This window comes from Tursiops truncatus, chromosome 7 (genome assembly GCF_011762595.2).
Source record: "Tursiops truncatus isolate mTurTru1 chromosome 7, mTurTru1.mat.Y, whole genome shotgun sequence".
Lineage (NCBI taxonomy): Eukaryota > Metazoa > Chordata > Mammalia > Artiodactyla > Delphinidae > Tursiops > Tursiops truncatus.
Window position 1 is genome coordinate 72,410,811 of NC_047040.1, and position 17,005 is coordinate 72,427,815.

The 17,005-nt window shown below is 48.4% G+C and overlaps 1 protein-coding gene across 4 annotated transcripts in view; it reads right to left on the reverse strand.

The window, feature by feature from the left end:
• The window catches only part of TANC1 (tetratricopeptide repeat, ankyrin repeat and coiled-coil containing 1), a 414,480-nt gene extending 399,236 nt beyond the window's left edge, over positions 1-15,244 (reverse strand). For all 4 annotated transcript variants that reach the window (XM_073807679.1, XM_073807678.1, XM_073807680.1 and 1 more), the window contains exon 1: positions 15,064-15,244. In XM_073807679.1, the coding sequence (XP_073663780.1) occupies positions 15,064-15,229 (166 nt within the window). In that variant the 5' untranslated portion in view covers positions 15,230-15,244. The remainder of the gene's footprint in view (positions 1-15,063) is intronic.
• Between the last annotated feature and the right edge of the window lie 1,761 nt (positions 15,245-17,005).

Sequence of the window (17,005 nt, forward strand, 5' to 3'; positions counted from 1 at the left end):
CTCCCCTACATGAACTGTGTCTACATTTCAAAGGCTCTCAGGGAGAAACTGACAAAATAACCAAGAAATGACACCTTTAGGGCCGTAAGAAAAATATTTTACCTTGGATCTTGCCTGAGCTTCTTCTGATTGTCTGGGTTTTGTAGGCACATGAAAACCACATGCAGACTTTAAAAACTCACCGGCAGCTACACTTTGTGGTCTTTTCTATGGATTGATCTTCCTGAGGGCCCTTAGGAAACACTTTGGGATCCTGGCTTTTTTTTTTTCCCCCTAGAATGGGGGGGGGGGGAGGTCTCTAAACAGAACTGCTGTAGTTTATGCCTTTCCCATCAGCTGAATTAAATTGAATACCTTGGCTCCTGCCAGAGCACAGCAAAGTGAGCTCTGAGGCGGCCAGCAGTCACTTTACCCTTTGCTTTTATTTATCCAGTGAGTATACGGGGAGCTTGCTTTTGAGTACTTGGAGCTTGACTCAGCAACCTTCGATGTTGGAAAGCTGCAGTCATTGCCCTAGAGACCTTTTTCAATATTTCTGGACTCATTCAACACCCTGGGTGGCGGGGGTGCGGGGGGTGGTGCGATTCCCTTCTCTCATGGTGTTTCTTGTCTCCCTCCTCCAATGGTGCATTTGACCTTACCATTTAATGAAGGCCATTCTCCCTGCAAATATCACATTAAACATATTGGGAACTGATCAACTGAGAGATTTCCTAGCAGAAAGGTCACAGCTGAAAGGTATCATTTTTCCCTGCTCCCCTTGGCAATAGCACTGGAGGAGGGGCCTTGCGAGAGGCAGAAGGTACCCACTCATAAAGACGCCTTGTAACATGTGGGATTAGCATCTGAGGCCTGCCTGCTGTTGCACTAAACAGGGGCCCCAACTTAAACCATGCTGCCATCGAGAATTTTGTCTGCGCTCTGGCAGAAGGGGCAGTTCACATCGAGAGCTAATGACCTGAAAAAATTGTTCCTTTTGATGATTAGGCCTAATGACCAAGTTGTCAGACATCTAAAGTTGCAAGTTTCCCCCCCTCATCCCTACTCTCCTTGAATTTGCTGTCCTGGAAACATTTACTGATTGTGAAAGAACCATGCGGGCTTGACTTCCCTCCAAATAAAAGACCAGGGGCTACCAACCATGTGCTAAGTGTGTGACAAGCCACTGGAATGATTCTGAATAGGATGCATTATCCCCAAAGACATGAGGTGGATTCTCGGTCCTCCTGCTTCCCCTCTTGGCACTTCCTTACCCTCTAGCTTCACGCATCTGGTCCCATCCTTATTCTTAGCCAAGGTCCCTACTTTCAACATGAGCCCTTCCCTGTAGGTGGAACCCAGTGAGTGAGGGATAAACCTCATCCCAAAGGTATGCAAATAGGGGCTGGCTTGATCCCCAGCAGGTGTGGGGTAGAAAGCACCTGCTATGTGGCAGCAGGGCACCTGGCCCTGCGGAAATGGAATGAGCAAAGTCCCTTGGATGTGTTCAGGTTGAACTAGGGCACTGGGATGGAATGAGAGCAGCGGTAGACAGAGCGGAGGGAGTGACGGGAACGGTCTGTGAGCAGACGTGCTGGAGTCAGACAGACCTGGATTTAAAACCTGGCTCAGCCACTTACTACATATGGGGCTTGGTCAAGTTACTGAACTTCTCAGAGGCTTAGTTTTCTCATCCTTCAAAGTTGTTGTTTAGGATGATCTGAAAGAACACAAGTATCCATAGAGACAAAGTAGATGAGGGGTTGCCAGGGGCTGAGGGAGGGGGGAATGGGGAGCGATCGCTAAAGGGCACAAGGTGATGCTTGGAGCATTTCTTTTCGGGGGGCTGAAAATATTCTAAAGTTAGATTGTGAAGATGGTTGCACAACCTTGTGAATATACTAAAACCCATGGAATGATATACTTTAAAAGGTTGAAATTTAGGGTATGGGAATCATATCTCAATTTTTAAAAGTGGGAAAAAGGGGATACATAGAGAACACTTAGCACAATATCCTGTCCAGAATTCCACTACCAATCATGGGTAGTGAAAGTTGTATTACTATTCCAATTACAGTAGTAAGGGATAGAATAGGCCCACTCTTCATGAATTAAGTCCTACTGCAAGGAATACAAATAAAGAGCAGGCATTTTCCTAGAGAGTTCATTTAATGTGAAGACTTATGGGGGAAAGTTATAATTTAGCTTGTGAATAATTAAAATATTTTTATATTAAACAAATAAATATAGAATAGAATGCAAAATGTGCAAGATGTAGGAAGACCTATGACTTTAAATAACTTCCTAGCTTGAGAAGAACCCTGGTGTCCAGATTTACACTTGTCTGCCATTAGGCTTACTTCTTTGAACAATTTTGGGTGGAACTTGCATGGGAAGATTTTTCCCAGGGGGGGTTTTGCATTCATTGCTGAGACTCTGAGGCTCTGGGGAAACTTGGCCCCAAGCACGGTGACATCTGTCTCCAACAGTCTCAACAGGGACTTGTCAGACCGTGCACTTTGGTGAGGTTGGTCTGTCCTCTGAAGCTACTGCAGTCCTTTTCTTCCCCACCTCAGGACTCTGAAGATTGAACAGAGGACCTGAATGGAGAGACTGACAAACCTAAGGGCCTCCCAGGTTTGCATAACACCAACTCAGGGATCCAGGAGGTAGGCGTTTGGGAGAACAAGGACCATCCCAAGGACTGGGTTCCTGCACCCGCAAAAACCACAGATAAAAGGTGAGCGGGGTACAGGATGGAATCTACTGGCCACAGAGACCTCCAGCTTGTGCAGCTTCCTGTGACTGCTGGACCGGTACCACCGGGTTGTTGTTTTTCGTTTCCTCTCCACAAACACCCTAAATGCCTGCCCCACCCCCCCAGCAGAGATTTCCACCTACAAATACACCCCCAGCAGCCTCACGGCCTCCCACTTGAAAGCACGTCTGCTGTGAATGGGGGAGAGAATCTGAAAGAGGAATTGTAATGAATCTAAAATGAAGAGATTCCAACAAAAAGTGATGCTCTAAGTAATGGTAAATAAATAATGTGGGGCAGATTATGAGTCTGGTTCCAAACCAGGATAATCATGCACCGTTTCTACCTAAGAAAAACTGACTGACTCTGGAATTGAGATTGAGCCATATGTCCCTTCCGGAAAGGATTACTAAAAGGCAACTGCGATTATTGGAAGAGATTTGGGTGGTGTCCCGTCTGTTCCCTTAGGCCCTGAGTGATCATCTGAGATGTTGTCTGGCTTTGTGGTTCTGCTTGTCAGCTGGAAACTCATTGTGCCGGCATTCACTGGAAAACAGAATTTAGAATAAGAAGGTCTCATTGGACTTCATCCTAGAGGACTTAGTCACTGCAGTTCTAAAGTTCCTGTGATAAGGTTCCAGTACATAGACCCAAGGATGAAGTTCCAAGGTGGGGTCATAGCCTGATACCCTGCGGGGTGTGTTTGTGTATGTGTGCGTGCACGCACGTGCACGCACACGTGGTTGGGTGTGTGAGTGGGGGTGGGTGGGGATGGAGTAGGTGTCTGTGGTGGGGTGTGTTGGTGGTGGAGTGAGTGTGTTTGTAGTACGTGTGTTTGTGAGGAGTGTGAGAGAAAAGAGAGAAAACGCTCAGGGGTTGCAGGTACACTCTCACTGTATAAATTGTACCGAGACTGGGGACTCTCCTCTAAGCCTCCATCTGCTACTGGGCCTCAGAAATGTCGCTGTCCGTTTTTCTCTCCTCCTTCTCCTCCTCAATGAATGCCAGTTCAGGTGTCTGTTTGCCTCAGAGGACCAGGTCCCATGCAGATGAGCAGTTCCAGCCACAAGTGACAGGGGCTACGGCTCTGTGAGCCCAGGACACAGCCCTTCCAGGGAGCTCTGTCCCCGAGTTCTGGATTCCTTATTCACTTGGCCAAGGCCACCTGTTTGCATCTCAGGTCCTTCCTGCCCTGGTTCGCAAGACGTCCCTGTCCTCCCACATCCACTCTGCAGCACCCACTGGCCAGGCGGCGTGCCGACCACCCGCCCCCAGCCACGCAGGAAGCTGCTGCCCCCGCTCTCTCTGCTCTACTCACAAGCCTTTGCTCTTTGGTTCCAGCAGAACCGTTCAGTGTCTCCCGCTCGCCCCCTCCCTGTGCAGGAGCGGTGACTCTTCCACAAGGCACTCAGTGGATTCCCCTCCCGAAGGTCTGCAGGGGAGGGATCTCCTGGGCAGACACACAGGAAGAGAGGGCAGGTGGCCTTTTCTTCAACACAGAGCATGCTTATGAATTACACAGAGCAACGCCAGCTACAGTCATATGAGGCAGGTGCTGTTTGGTTCTATTCTGTGTCTCCAAAGCCTGGCACAGAGAAGGGCCCCCTGCAGGTGGGCCTCTGGCTAAGGGAGAGGAAGGAGGGAACCAAAGGCCTTCTAGGACCACGACAGCTGCCTTGGACAGGATCTGAAGCCAGCCCTTTGGAGCTTGGTTCCGGTTTCTCTTTCCTGGTATTGGAACGTGTGTCTGGGGAAAGCAGAAGCTTGAGTTAGCCCGGCCCTTCAGGTGTCTATGGCCGGTATCTGGTGCTCCCCCACTGCCTCACCAGCACGCCTGGCTACAACACTCTGATGGTGCTTTTATGTCACCCAATTGCATATATCTGACATTAATCATAAAAGCCTTGACTCCCAGTGCCCAGACTACATCAACTCACCACCCTGTTAGGCAGACGGTGCCTTTGCCACCACTTCCCTCTGATCCGATGGGTCCCTGAATTGACCTGACAGAACTGCAGACCCACCTGGTACCCTGTCTTCATACCCAAGCTATGGAGAACTCTGGGGGCAGAACACCTGGGTTCTCTTTCCAGCTCCTCCACCCACTCTCCGTGTGATCTCAGACAGGTTACTCGAACTCTCTGTGCCCCGGTTACCTACAAAGTGGGATAATTGTAGGACCTACCTGAAGACACCATAATGGGGATTAGGCAGCTAATAACACGACGTGTTTACAACAGTACCTAGAACGTGCCAGCTGTTACTGTTGACAGTAGAAACAGCATTATGGCCACACACATCCCAGTCCAGCTGCGGAGAAAGCCTACCCTATGGAACCTTCTAGAGCAGAGATTACCGCTGCTTGCTTGGAGCAGCTAACTACGGGTGAAATGTAATCCTCGCCATGAACAAATGCATGGCTTGCTTCCTGCTGAACGATGGCCAGGTTTTCCCCCAAAGACATCCACCCTGCCCCTGTCCCCGTTGGGACTGAGAGTAGCATCCCTTTCGGAGCGCAGAACCCCTGTGGCTTGGAGTGGCTGCCACTTGCCAGCCTCCCACCGAGGTCCTGGCTAGGGGGTAGCCAAGCACAAATTGCTGGATAAGTGGAGACCGTCTCTACGGCCTGGCCATGGGCTACCCCTGATGGACAGTAGGGGCTGTCTTTGTCCCCCAGGTGGTAAGAGCTTGGCTGTCCTAGAGGCAAATTATGAGGAGATTGCTGTCAGTTCCAGTGAAGGAGAGAATGAGGAAGGTGGGGGAAAGTGCTGGCTACTTGCTCCATTCGGCTCTGCAGCATGTGACACCCTGTGCTCTTTAGCTGAAACCCATTAGCTGACGGTCTGCTGTCAGATGAAGCTGTCTTCCCTGTCAGCTGAGATCACCTCTCAAGTTTCCTTGTATCTGCAGAACTTTCCTTTCTGTCTATGGAGTTCAGGGCTTTGGCGTGTCGGGGTAGGGAAACGTGTGTAGTGATTCCGTCCCAGATCACTGAACTCAAATGTCTGCAGGCAGAGGCCACGTTGCCCTAACTGATTCTGATACACCTCCCTGCTGGAAGAACACGCATTTGTGGGAATTTTCCAACCTTAGGGGTCTGAAGCCAGATGGTCATTGAGCATAGGCCTAGTAGGTTCTGTCCAGACTCTAGTTTGCTGAGAACTGCCCGAGAAAGTCAAAATCGTTCTCCCATCTTTACTAGCTGAATTCAAACTCCACGCTGGGTAGTTTCCCAGCCCCCCTTCTGTAGGGCCATATGCCTAAATGAGTGCCAACACCCAGGCAGGGGGTCTTTGAGTATCGGGCTTGAGATGTGTCCTCGTCCAAGTGGCAGAGCAGGCTGATAATAGGAAGGAACCCAATAGGCTAGCTGAGAGGCAAAGTGGGAGCCACAGCAGGTCGTTATCCCAGATCCAGGGGAGGTTCCTGATGAGCTGTTGTGCATGGTGCCACGCATGAATGGAGACAACTCCCAAGGATGAATGGGGTCCCGTCCCTCATAAAGAGCCTGAGGGCTGGCAGGGGAGCCTGGGCACCGCCTCCAGGGCACAGCTCACTCGATGCTGTTTGGCAGCCTGGAGCAAACTGAGAACGTGTGGCTGAGATGCCCGTGCAGGCTCCCTCCGGAAAACAGCCCCTGGGCTGTCAGCAGGAAGCTGTTGGAAAGACCTCAAGCCTAGGGGGTGGGCTCAGGATTCACACAGTGTGAGTCCAGCTTCCAGAAATGAAGCTCATCCTGGGGCAGGCAGGCAGACCGGGCCTGTGGGACAGCCCAGCAGAGCCGTCCTCAGTGGCTCTCACGGGAGAGGAGCCTGTGAGGGCGGAGGGCCACTCTTTGAAACATAAGGAATTGCACACCTCACACTCTGTTGGCGGTGCCGATGGACAATGAGAATTCAACACCTGGGAGGTGCCACATCACTCCACTAGCCAAATCACAGAGGTCTGCACTGTTAATCCGGCCTCTGTCAGCTGGACACTCATTGGTCTCTAAGGCTGGAGAACATCTGTTGCCGTTGTTTGACCTGACCTGTCTCCTCTAGCCTTGCTGTAGAGAATATTTGCAATAGTTATTTGCAAAAGCAGGTGGGGTGCTTTGAAGAAAAGCCCCATGTAAACAGAAGACAAATAGCAGGTTGCTCTGCCTCGAGGCTAAGACGACCCCACGCCTATCAGGCTCTGTCATGTCAGCAAGGCTGCTGCCTTTCCCAGAGCAGGGCCCTTTGAGGCCATGCAGAGAAGAATACCAAGCATGGCACTGTGGTCAGAAGAGCTGAAATGGAGCCTGAATCTGACCATGTGACCTTGGCTAAGTCACGCAACTTTTTTTCATCTGAGTCTTATTCTATCCTCTGGGAGATGTGGGGAAGCAGTGCTACTTTGCTTAAGAAATGTATTGGCTCACGTTGGTTGAAAAGTTACAGCTTCAGGCATGGCTTCATTCAAGGTCCTAAGGATGCCACCAGGTTTTGCCCCTTGGTCTTGCTTTCCCCTGCGTTGGCCAGTGGTTCTGGATCCATCTGGCAGCTCTGGCCTCAGCCTCATACCATTACAACACGTAGGGCAGCGAAGGAAAATGTGTACCCGCAGCTCACCATTCTGACAAAGTCCAGGGATTCACTCTGCCTGGACCAGGTTAAGTCATGTGCCTACCCTGAACCAAGCAGTGTGGCCAGGACACTGAATGCATGGATTGACCTCACTCACTCACCTAGTGTTTACTGAGCACCAGCTATGTGCCAGGCACTATTGTATATTCTGGGGACACAGTAGGGACAAGACAGATCAGAGCCCCACCCTTTGGGGGCTTAGTTACTAGTAGGAAAGAAAAAAAAAACAAGTATATCGTGTAAAATGATACAAATTAAGAAATGACAAGAGCTATTGAAAAAAAAAAAACCCAACAACCAAAGCAGATTAAGAAGGTAGAGAGTGAAGTGGGGAGGTGGTGGAGTGCTACTTTAGATGAGATGGTCAGGGAAGGCCCCTCTTAGGAGGTAGCATTTGAGTAGAGGCCTGAATGAAACGAGAATAGAGGCCATGTAAAGACCTGGGCAGAGGGAACAAGTGCAAAGGCCCTGAGGCAGAACAAACCAGGGTTATTAAGGAAGAGCCATGAAGGCCAGTGTGGCCCAAGCAGTGTGAACCGAGCAGAGAGCCATGGGAGAGGAAGTGGAGAAGGAGCCACGAGATGCCAGCCCAGCCAAGGGAAGGAGATGGAATTTTATTCTGACCATGGTGGAGAGACGGAAGGCTTTTCAAAGGAAAGACATGACATGAGTTATGTTTGAAAAAGATCTCCACGTACAAACGGCCAACTCGCACATGAAAAGTTGCTCAACGTCACTAATCATCAGTGAAATGCACATCAAATCGCAATGAGATATCACCTCACACCTGTTAGGATGGCTTTTATCAAAGATAAGAGATAACAAACGTTGGTGAGGGTGTGGAGAAAAGGGAACCCTTATAAACTATTGGTGGGAATGTAAATTGGTGCAGCCATTACAGAAAACAGTATGGCGGTCCCTCAAAAAATTAAAAAATTGAACATATGATCCAGCAATCCCACCCCTGGGTGTATATCTGAAGGCACTGAAATCAGTGTCTAGAAGGGGTATCTGCCCTCCCTTGTTTATTGCAGCATTATTCACAATAGCTAAGTTTTGGAAACAACCTGTGTCCACCAATAGATGAATGGATAAAAAAAGTGGTGTATATGTTCAATGGAATATTATTCAGTCAAGAAAAAGAAGGAAATCCTGCCATTTGTGACAACAAGGATAGACCTTGAATGCTTTATGTTAAGTGAACTAAGTCAGACAGAGAAAGACAAAAACTGTATGATCTCACTTATATGTGGAACCTAAAAAAACTGAACTTGTGAAAACAGAGAGTAGAATGGTGGTTACCAGGGGCTGGGGGGTGGAGAAACTGGGGAGTTGCTGTTTAAGGGTATAAACTTACAACTAGTAGATAAATAAGTTCTGGAGATCGAATATACAACCTAGTGATTATGGTCAATAATACTGTATTATAAACTTCAAAGTTGCTTAGAGACTAAATCTTAACTATTGTCAACACACAAAAAGAAATGATAATTATGTGACAGGACAAAGTGTTAGTAAGGCTACTGCAGTAATCATAGTACAATATATCAACGTATCAAACCAACACATACGCCTTAAAAGTATATAGTGTTATATGTCAATTATATCGGTGTTTTAAAAATTAAAAAATAATGAAAGACATTATGTACAACAGGTAACAACAACCACAAAAGCTCCCACTGCTCTTGTGTGGAGAGGGCTGCGGGAAGCAGGCACAGACAACAGTGGCTGGGACAAAGGGGGGCAGAGCTGGGGAGAAGTGGCTAGACTCAGGATATATTTTAAGTTATGGGTTCCATCCCTGGAAGATCCTCGCAACTCTCCCAAATGGAAATTAGGTGCTGTTGTCAGAAGTAGTGGTGATAGATGCTGGGGGATAAAAAGCAAGAACTTTCCATTACTTCCACCATTTGTAGTCTCATGCATTTTTCCTTCAGAGATATATTTTCACCATCATCAGCTTTTTCTGGGTTTGAGACTGTATCTCTAATCTCATTTCCTTCCTCCAAGGCCTAGAATCACTGCAAGGGATTTTACAGACGATGTGGTCCAACCCCAGTCTATTTACAGATGAGAATCCCAAGTCTTGTACAAGGTCCCCCTCCGGCTAATGAGAGCTGGAAGTGGGCCGCAGCTCTGATTCCCAGTGCTGGCTTCATTCATGGAACAAAGGCTCAATTTGGGAGGCTGCTAAGGACTGGTGGGGGCTATGGGAGAGGGCTTAATCCTCCTGCAGTCTCCATCAGCATCCCCCAAATAACCAGTGAGCTCAATACACAAGGACCCCACCACCGACCATAAAGCTACCCCCAAGGCCCCCATACCGGAAACCTGGAGCCACTCCTATGTTCAGTCACCAGCTCCTCGCCAGCAACTGTAATGAGAGTCAAAAGTCCAGGCCATAAAAGGCAGGCGCACAGATGGAAAACACCAGGGTAGTGCCTTATTTTTATTATATTTTTTAGAGGAAACTGTATTTGAAGTACAGGCTTTCTATTCCTGCTGGGAAAGCTGCCAGTGGACAGGTCATTGCTTCTGAGCCAGAGGGACACACGTTAGCTTTTGAGGCAGAGCTGCAGCTCTGCAGTCTATAAAGCAACGTGCACGGGCAGCTCTGCAGGATGGAACAGTTCGGGAGGAAGGACTGTCTGAAATCCTCCCCTAGATGCTCAGGGTGTGCTGGCCAGTCTCCCTGTGGGAGCGGGAGCCTGAGGACAACTTGCTTTGCACTCAGGACCCAGCACGGTGCCTGACACTCAGGGGGAACTGCTATATGCTCAGTGAGGGGAGGCCCAGAGCAGCTGCACCCCCTCCCCCAGATATGCACACCTACTGCACAATGGCCTGCGTCCTCTTGGGTGTATCCTGGGTAACGGAGGGAGAGCCAGATGTCACGAGGGTGGAGACAGGTTGAGCAGTCTGTGGCTCTCACCAAAGGCACTGCAGTGGAAGGCCCTTTCTCTCTCTCTCTTTCTCTCTCTCTCTCTCTGTGGTTTTAATTTACTTCTAAGAAAAATAATCCAGCTTCTCTTTAATCAGCAACCACGATGGCCAGGAGAAGCTGTCACAGAGCCAATGGGAGTGGTTCCTGTGTTTAATCATGAGAATGACCTGGTTGTCCTCTCCGAGGAGGGCAGAGAAGTGACGCCTTGGATGGCTTTCTGTCCTCACCCAGAGCCCATCCTCATTTCGGTGGGGAGCCAGCCGGCCGTGCAGGGCCACCGGCTCCGCGTCTGTGTGGTGCTGAGGGGACGGACACGGGGGCGCACATATTCCGTAGTGAGCTCCACAGGAGTGCAGGGAGTCTTGACATAACCTCTTCCCAGATGCGCCAGGCAAGAAGAGCAGTGTCTCTGGCTGTGGCAGAGGATCAGAGAGGGGAGGCTAAGGAGCGAGAGGGAGGGGTACCGGCCACAGCACCCGTGCCGGCCTTCCTGACGGATCAACGACATTCTTTCTCATGGGCCAGTTGGCGCCAGCCAGCAAAACAGAACGAGTGCTGCACTGCAGCAGGGGTGTCCGTGGTGAGGGTGTGGCCGGGGGAGGGGCGAGAAGGGGCTGCAGTGGTGCAATTTCGGGGAGGTGGGGAGTCAGGGGTACCTGGGGTCCTGACTCCCTATTCTGACTTTAGCAAAGAAGGGATGGAGTCCCCCCCGACGCACACCCATGTCCTGCTTCTGACCTTAAACATGGACGTGGCTGCCCCTGCGGGCTGACACGGTCAGTGGGCTTCAGGAGAATGCTCCTCGCGGCCCCTGGCAACCAGGAGAGCGCCCTTGCCAACAAGGAGGGGCACGGCGTGGAGAAGTCACTGAGAGCGCCCAGGAGGCTTCAGCCGATGCTTCTTCTGAAGGTGGCCACCAGAAAGGGGTGCAGTCCTGCTCCAGCCCTCCTCTCCTGTCATTACGCCCAGCCCCTCCAAGGCACGCAGCCACCTGCCCAGGCGGCGACCACCCGGCTCCCGGGCCTCCCCCCAGCGCGATGTGGAGCCTCTGCGGCTGCCATCCTCCAGCGCTTCTTGTGTGTGTTCCTATGTTTTCATCTAAGATTTTCCTCTCTTCTTCTCTAGGTGGCAAACACGTCCAGGTGAAGGGCTGGCTTACATCTCCTCCGCCCCGCCCCCTGCCCCCAGCAAAAACTGTGTTTGAAGCAACACAGCTCCGGCTCCCGAGCTCCGTGTGTTCTAGAAGAAGCTGCCCATCTTTCCTCCTTGCACACACTCTACACACGCGCAGGGAACAGACGTAGTTTTCTAACCATGCTGTATTCAGCATTCTCCTTCCCTCAAAATTTCCGCTCCCAGAATATATATGTGTGTGGATGTGTTAGCCAGTTTTTGCCCACCTTAAAACAAATCATCTCTAACATCTCTGCTTGTATCACTGTGAAACCCCAAGGGCACCATAGTGAAGTCTCACCTTAAAAAGGTGTTAAGTTGACCAAAGACTTTTTGGAGCGCAGATTGAAATGTTTAGCGCTTACAGCACCCCAGACCCAGAGTACAAAGGCCATCTCTCCTGAAGGAAGGCAGCTACTATCATTTTAGTCTCAAGTGCACGACATAAAGAACGCCAGCTGTCCTTCTCCGGTAACCACTCTCATCAGAGGTACTTCTGTGGCCCTCCCTTTGCACATCACTTTAATTACAGGCATGAATGCCCATGGGGGTGCGGTGCAAACAGGGAACCTTGGATTTCAGTAAAGTCCAAACTGCTTTGAAACCCAAATGCAACCAACTCTCAGTTATCCACACCGAGGAAAGGGAGCGTAGATAATCCTGAACAGCAGATGATTAAAAAATCATTCCTTTTGGCTTTTGGGAGGTGCTATATGCTATTTGCAACAGAGCAGCAAAATCTCCTCTCTAGTTGTGTTTTGCTCAGATTAATATTGCATTACGCTTGCATTTCTCACGAGCCAGCTGACAGCAGAGGGGGTGAGACACAGGAGTCTGTGGGGAAACAAATTGAGTGGCAGGCGGAGCCAGCGATGAGGGAAGAGGGGTGTGGCTCAAGGTACTGATGAAAAATCAAAGGCTCTGGGTCTCGTCTCTCAACTTCAAAAGAGACTAGAATGGAAGAGGAGGAGAAGGAAAAAGAAGAAAAGGAAATAAATGAAAAAACTCTAGATGGAGAGGCAAGATACAAGAGAGCAGGCTCTCCCGGGGCATCGTCTTGCTTCTGTCTAGGGTGCACTTTATGATTCCGCGACATGAACCATCTTCTTAGAACACCTGGTCGGCTCTCTGCCTCCTTGCCTTTGCTTATGCTGTACCCCCTGCCAGAAAGGCCCTTTTCCTCTGGTGTACTATCCACATTTCACTCTGCCTTTCAAGACTAGCAAATTTCCCACCTCTCCATAAAGCCTTTTCCAATCATATCCATCAGAAGCAGCCTCCTTCTTCCTCTCTTCCACCCCTTCTGAATGGCCATGACACAGTCTTCTCTCTCTCAACCTACTTGGAGCACAAGCTCCGAGAGGACGGGGAGAAACACTGTGTCAGATTTCTGACGGGTGTGGTGTTCCCTTTAACACTTGGCAGTGTTTGGTACACGGTAGGTTCCCCTACCTGGAGATGGACAGACTAAATCCTGCAGAAGGTGTGAAGACACTAAACCAATGGTTCTCAAACTTGAGCTGAGTTAGGCTTTCCCAGGGGACTTGGTGGAAGAGTTTCCCAGAATCCTCTCCCAAAGATGCTGCTTCAGTAGGTTGGGGGAACTCAGAGTCAGACATTTTCTACAAGTACTAAGGTAATTTTGACCACTGAGAAGTCAGTTGTGAAACACACAAATCACCAACGCTAACACATTCAACAACATCCTTGTGTACCACTCACATAGGTGAAGCCAAAATGTTAAAAAACAGAGAGGCTGAGAAACACGCTGGGGTTATTATTGTTATCTCTCATGCTTCCTAAGCTGATTTCAGCATTTTCTTAAGTAGAAAAAAGCTGCAAAGAGTAGAGGTTAAGATAGCACAGAGGTCTGCAACAGATTCTCCATATTTCCTTGAGCTGAAGCGGCACATTTTTTTTTTTTTTTTTTTTTTGCAGTACGCGGGCCTCTCACTGTTGTGGCCTCTCCCGTTGCGGAGCACAGGCTCCAGATACGCAGGCTCAGCGGCCACGGCTCATGGGCCCAGCCACTCCACAGCATGTGGGATCCTCCCGGACCGGGGCACGAACCCATGTCCCCTGCATCGGCAGGCGGACTCTCAACCACTGCGCCACCAGGGAAGCCCGAAGCTGCACATTTTTGCACTTTTTAGCATCTTTGACATCAGAGTGCAGCTTACAATCGGCTTTGGAGTGCAGCACTGACTGTCCGCACGCTAACTTGTTCCTAGCTCTTTACTCCACCATCATGCCAACGAATTATGTGCATTGCCGGCGCTGCACATGTTGAGTTTCACTGCCATTTAAATAATTTCCAGGAGATTATACTATAATTTGGTATTGAAGTGAAAAATTGTTGTGTACACACAAGGCCATGAAGACAGAGCAGCAGGGCATAAATTTGATATTAGCGAAACAAATATCTACTGGAGGAAGAACCATACTTCCTCATTTTCTTGCAAAGAAGCAACCAATTGAACCAATTGCTTTGTAGCTTTGCTTCTCAAACTGTGGTACCTACCAACCATGTTGGCCTCACCTGGGGGCTGTGTGAAAACTGCAGAATCTCAGGCCTATCTCAGACCTACTTTACATCTGCTTTTGACAGGATCCCCAGGTGACTTGTATGAACATGAAAGTTTGAGAAGCATAGTGCTATACGGCTTAAGAAAAAATATCCACAGGTGGATAAAGCTGAATTATGTTTCGTTACAGAGATACGCACAGAAAGATTATCCCATGCTAGGCAAGAAAGCTTGCAAAAAGATGTCAGTGGCTTAGAAGATATGGGATATTATGAGAGAGCATATCACCAATTCACTTGAAAGCCCAGAGGACATTACTGTTTGGAAAAATACACGCATCAATGACTGAAAAGTGATGCCTTAACCAACTTTTCCACTGTTTTCCTTCTTAGATGCATGTAAGAGTGATACATGATAACAACAGATGTTTAAATTAACCTCAAAGGGCTCTTTCAATAAGGAAAAATATGAGGAAGGAAAGCATTTGGTCATAGTTAATAAGGAACATCCCTTTTCCTTCATAATACACTATATGGCGTATCTCACAAGCAAAGCCATCTCAGATTTCATGAAATATAAGTCAAAGTCCCACACGCTTTACCACAATTGCCTTTTCTCTTAGAGTTTAAATTTTAATAATCATTGTTTCACTCCGATGCCCCCTAACAAACATAGTTTAAGTAGAAAATAAAGTTTTGAGTTTGTTAATTACGCTTTTTAAGTTTTACATTTTTTTTTAGGTCCACCAACTCCACGGTTTTAATCTGCTACTAAGAAAAACAGTTTGTCTGCCCTAGCCACCATACTTTAGAATTTAGAAAGTTAAATAAGAATGGAGAAAATACCAAGTGAGAGATGGAAATGAGGCAGAAAGACATGGGTCCAGCCTGCCTCTAACAGCTATCGTATCTCCTTTTCCTATTTCAAACACCGGCCAACAGAAAACATTGAAAAAACCTATTCACTGCTTTCACAATGTTACTGTATTTAATCCTGAGAAACCTGTCAAACAGGTATTACTATCCTCTTTCTCACAAGTGAAGAGAGTGAAGTCAGAGAAATGAAATAACTCACCCAAGAAGAATGCGGGATCCTCAGTGGTGGGACCAGAATTCAAAAAGAAGCATGACCGCAGCCCCGCCGAGCCGGCGACTCCGGAAGCACAGCTCTGCCACGTGCGTGCGCCTGCGTCGCAACACGCCGCGCTGCAATCATTCCTCAGTGTTCGTGAATAATCCATACTCTGTCTTCCGTGGATTTGAAGGCTTTCAGCTGAGTTGCTGTCCTGACACTGCCTTTTACTAAACAACCCCTTAGGCTGCCCAAGCCCCTTGCCTTTAACATGGTACCAGCCTCCCCACCTGTTCTTGACTGCACTGAGGTCTCTGAAACTACAGAATTTCTTTCCATGTAAAATGCCCCCATTTCTTGCAGTTTCTTAGAGCTCCTTTTTTTAAAAAACAAAAAATTAGATTGCATTAAGCTCCCTTCACTTGTATCATTTAAAACCATCCTGTGTGACTGGCCCATGCCCAGCTTGGCAGGCATCATCTCATTGCTAACCTTTCACCCGCCTCCTGGCCTCACTACGATAACTTTGTCCTGGAGATTCTTACTCTTTACTGATTAACTCAGAATGCCACTCTGAAGTGAACCCTCTTACTTCTCATTAATTACATGAGTGGTTCTCCATCTTTGTGACATTAGAGTCACCTGGTAGCATTAAAAAATATCTCCAGGGCTCAGGCCACACTGCCTGCCAATTAAACCAGAATCTCTGGAGTTGGGATCCAGGATCAGTAGTTTTCCATTTTGCAGGTGATCTCAATATGCAACCATGGTTCTGAGGTGGTAAATCACTTTACTTATCTCCTTCAGCTGTCCACTAGCTCCCTTGTTGCTACCCTTTCCAATTAAGCTCTTTAAGTGAAAAGTCCTTTAATAATCGTCCCTCTTTTAGCCACTTTTCAAAAATAACATTTGTTTTTATTACAAAAAAACATACATTTGTTGTACAATCCTTAGCTTTGCAAATACAGCCAGGAGAGGAGAAGGAAATACAAATCACCAGTAATCTCACAACTGCTAAGCTATTCATGAAAATACTGCCAGTGTCTTTCCTTTGGGTCACTATATATTTTGCGTGTATGTATTTTACTGTACGCTTGGTTTTGTAGCCTTCTTTTCTCACCTGAACATCTTTTCGCTCGGACTTAACCTCTTGCCTTTTCCACCTCTGTCCTGGCCTCCATAACTTTCGTAAGTCAGTCTTTCCTGGGTCTTTCAACCTGGCCTTCTGCTGTGAATGTTGAAGCCTCCTTTTATCCTAATGGGTGATTCAGTTCAGAAGCACTAAACATGCTCCTTCTGGAGTCACTGCCTTTCCAAATGGCTCTACCACCTGGCTGCCCAACTGCTCAAGCCAACGTACCTGAGGTCATCCCTGGCCACTAGGACACTTCACACTTCATTTCTAACCAGTTATCAAGGTATATCCATGGTGCCTCTTAATATTTTTTGAATCCATACAAATCTCTCCATCCCAAGGTTGCAGCCTCCTTCCATTGAGGCCACTATCACCTCTGCCACGGCCTCCTAACGGGCCTCCTTATCCCTTGCTTCTCTCTAGTCCACTCCCCACACCGGTCTCATAAATTCAATCACATTACCTTTAAGGGAAAGTCCACACTCCTTACTAAGCCTTTCAAAACCTCTGTGTTCCAGCGCTGTTTAAGCCACGCCTCCTCCACCCTCCTCCCACAACCCACCATGCACCGGGGCCACATTGCTTCAGAAACGCTCAACTGTTTCCCTCTTTGTTCTGCCTAAAACATGCTTCTCATTCCTTCTGATGGGTGTCTGCTCATCTTGCAGGTCTCAGTTCCTCATTCCTCTGGAGAAGTCTCCCCTGACTCCCTGAATCTGGATTAGATACCCTCTTTTTTTTTTTTTTTTTTTTTTGCGGTACGCGGGCCTCTCACTGCTGTGGCCTCTCCCGTTGTGGAGCACAGGCTCC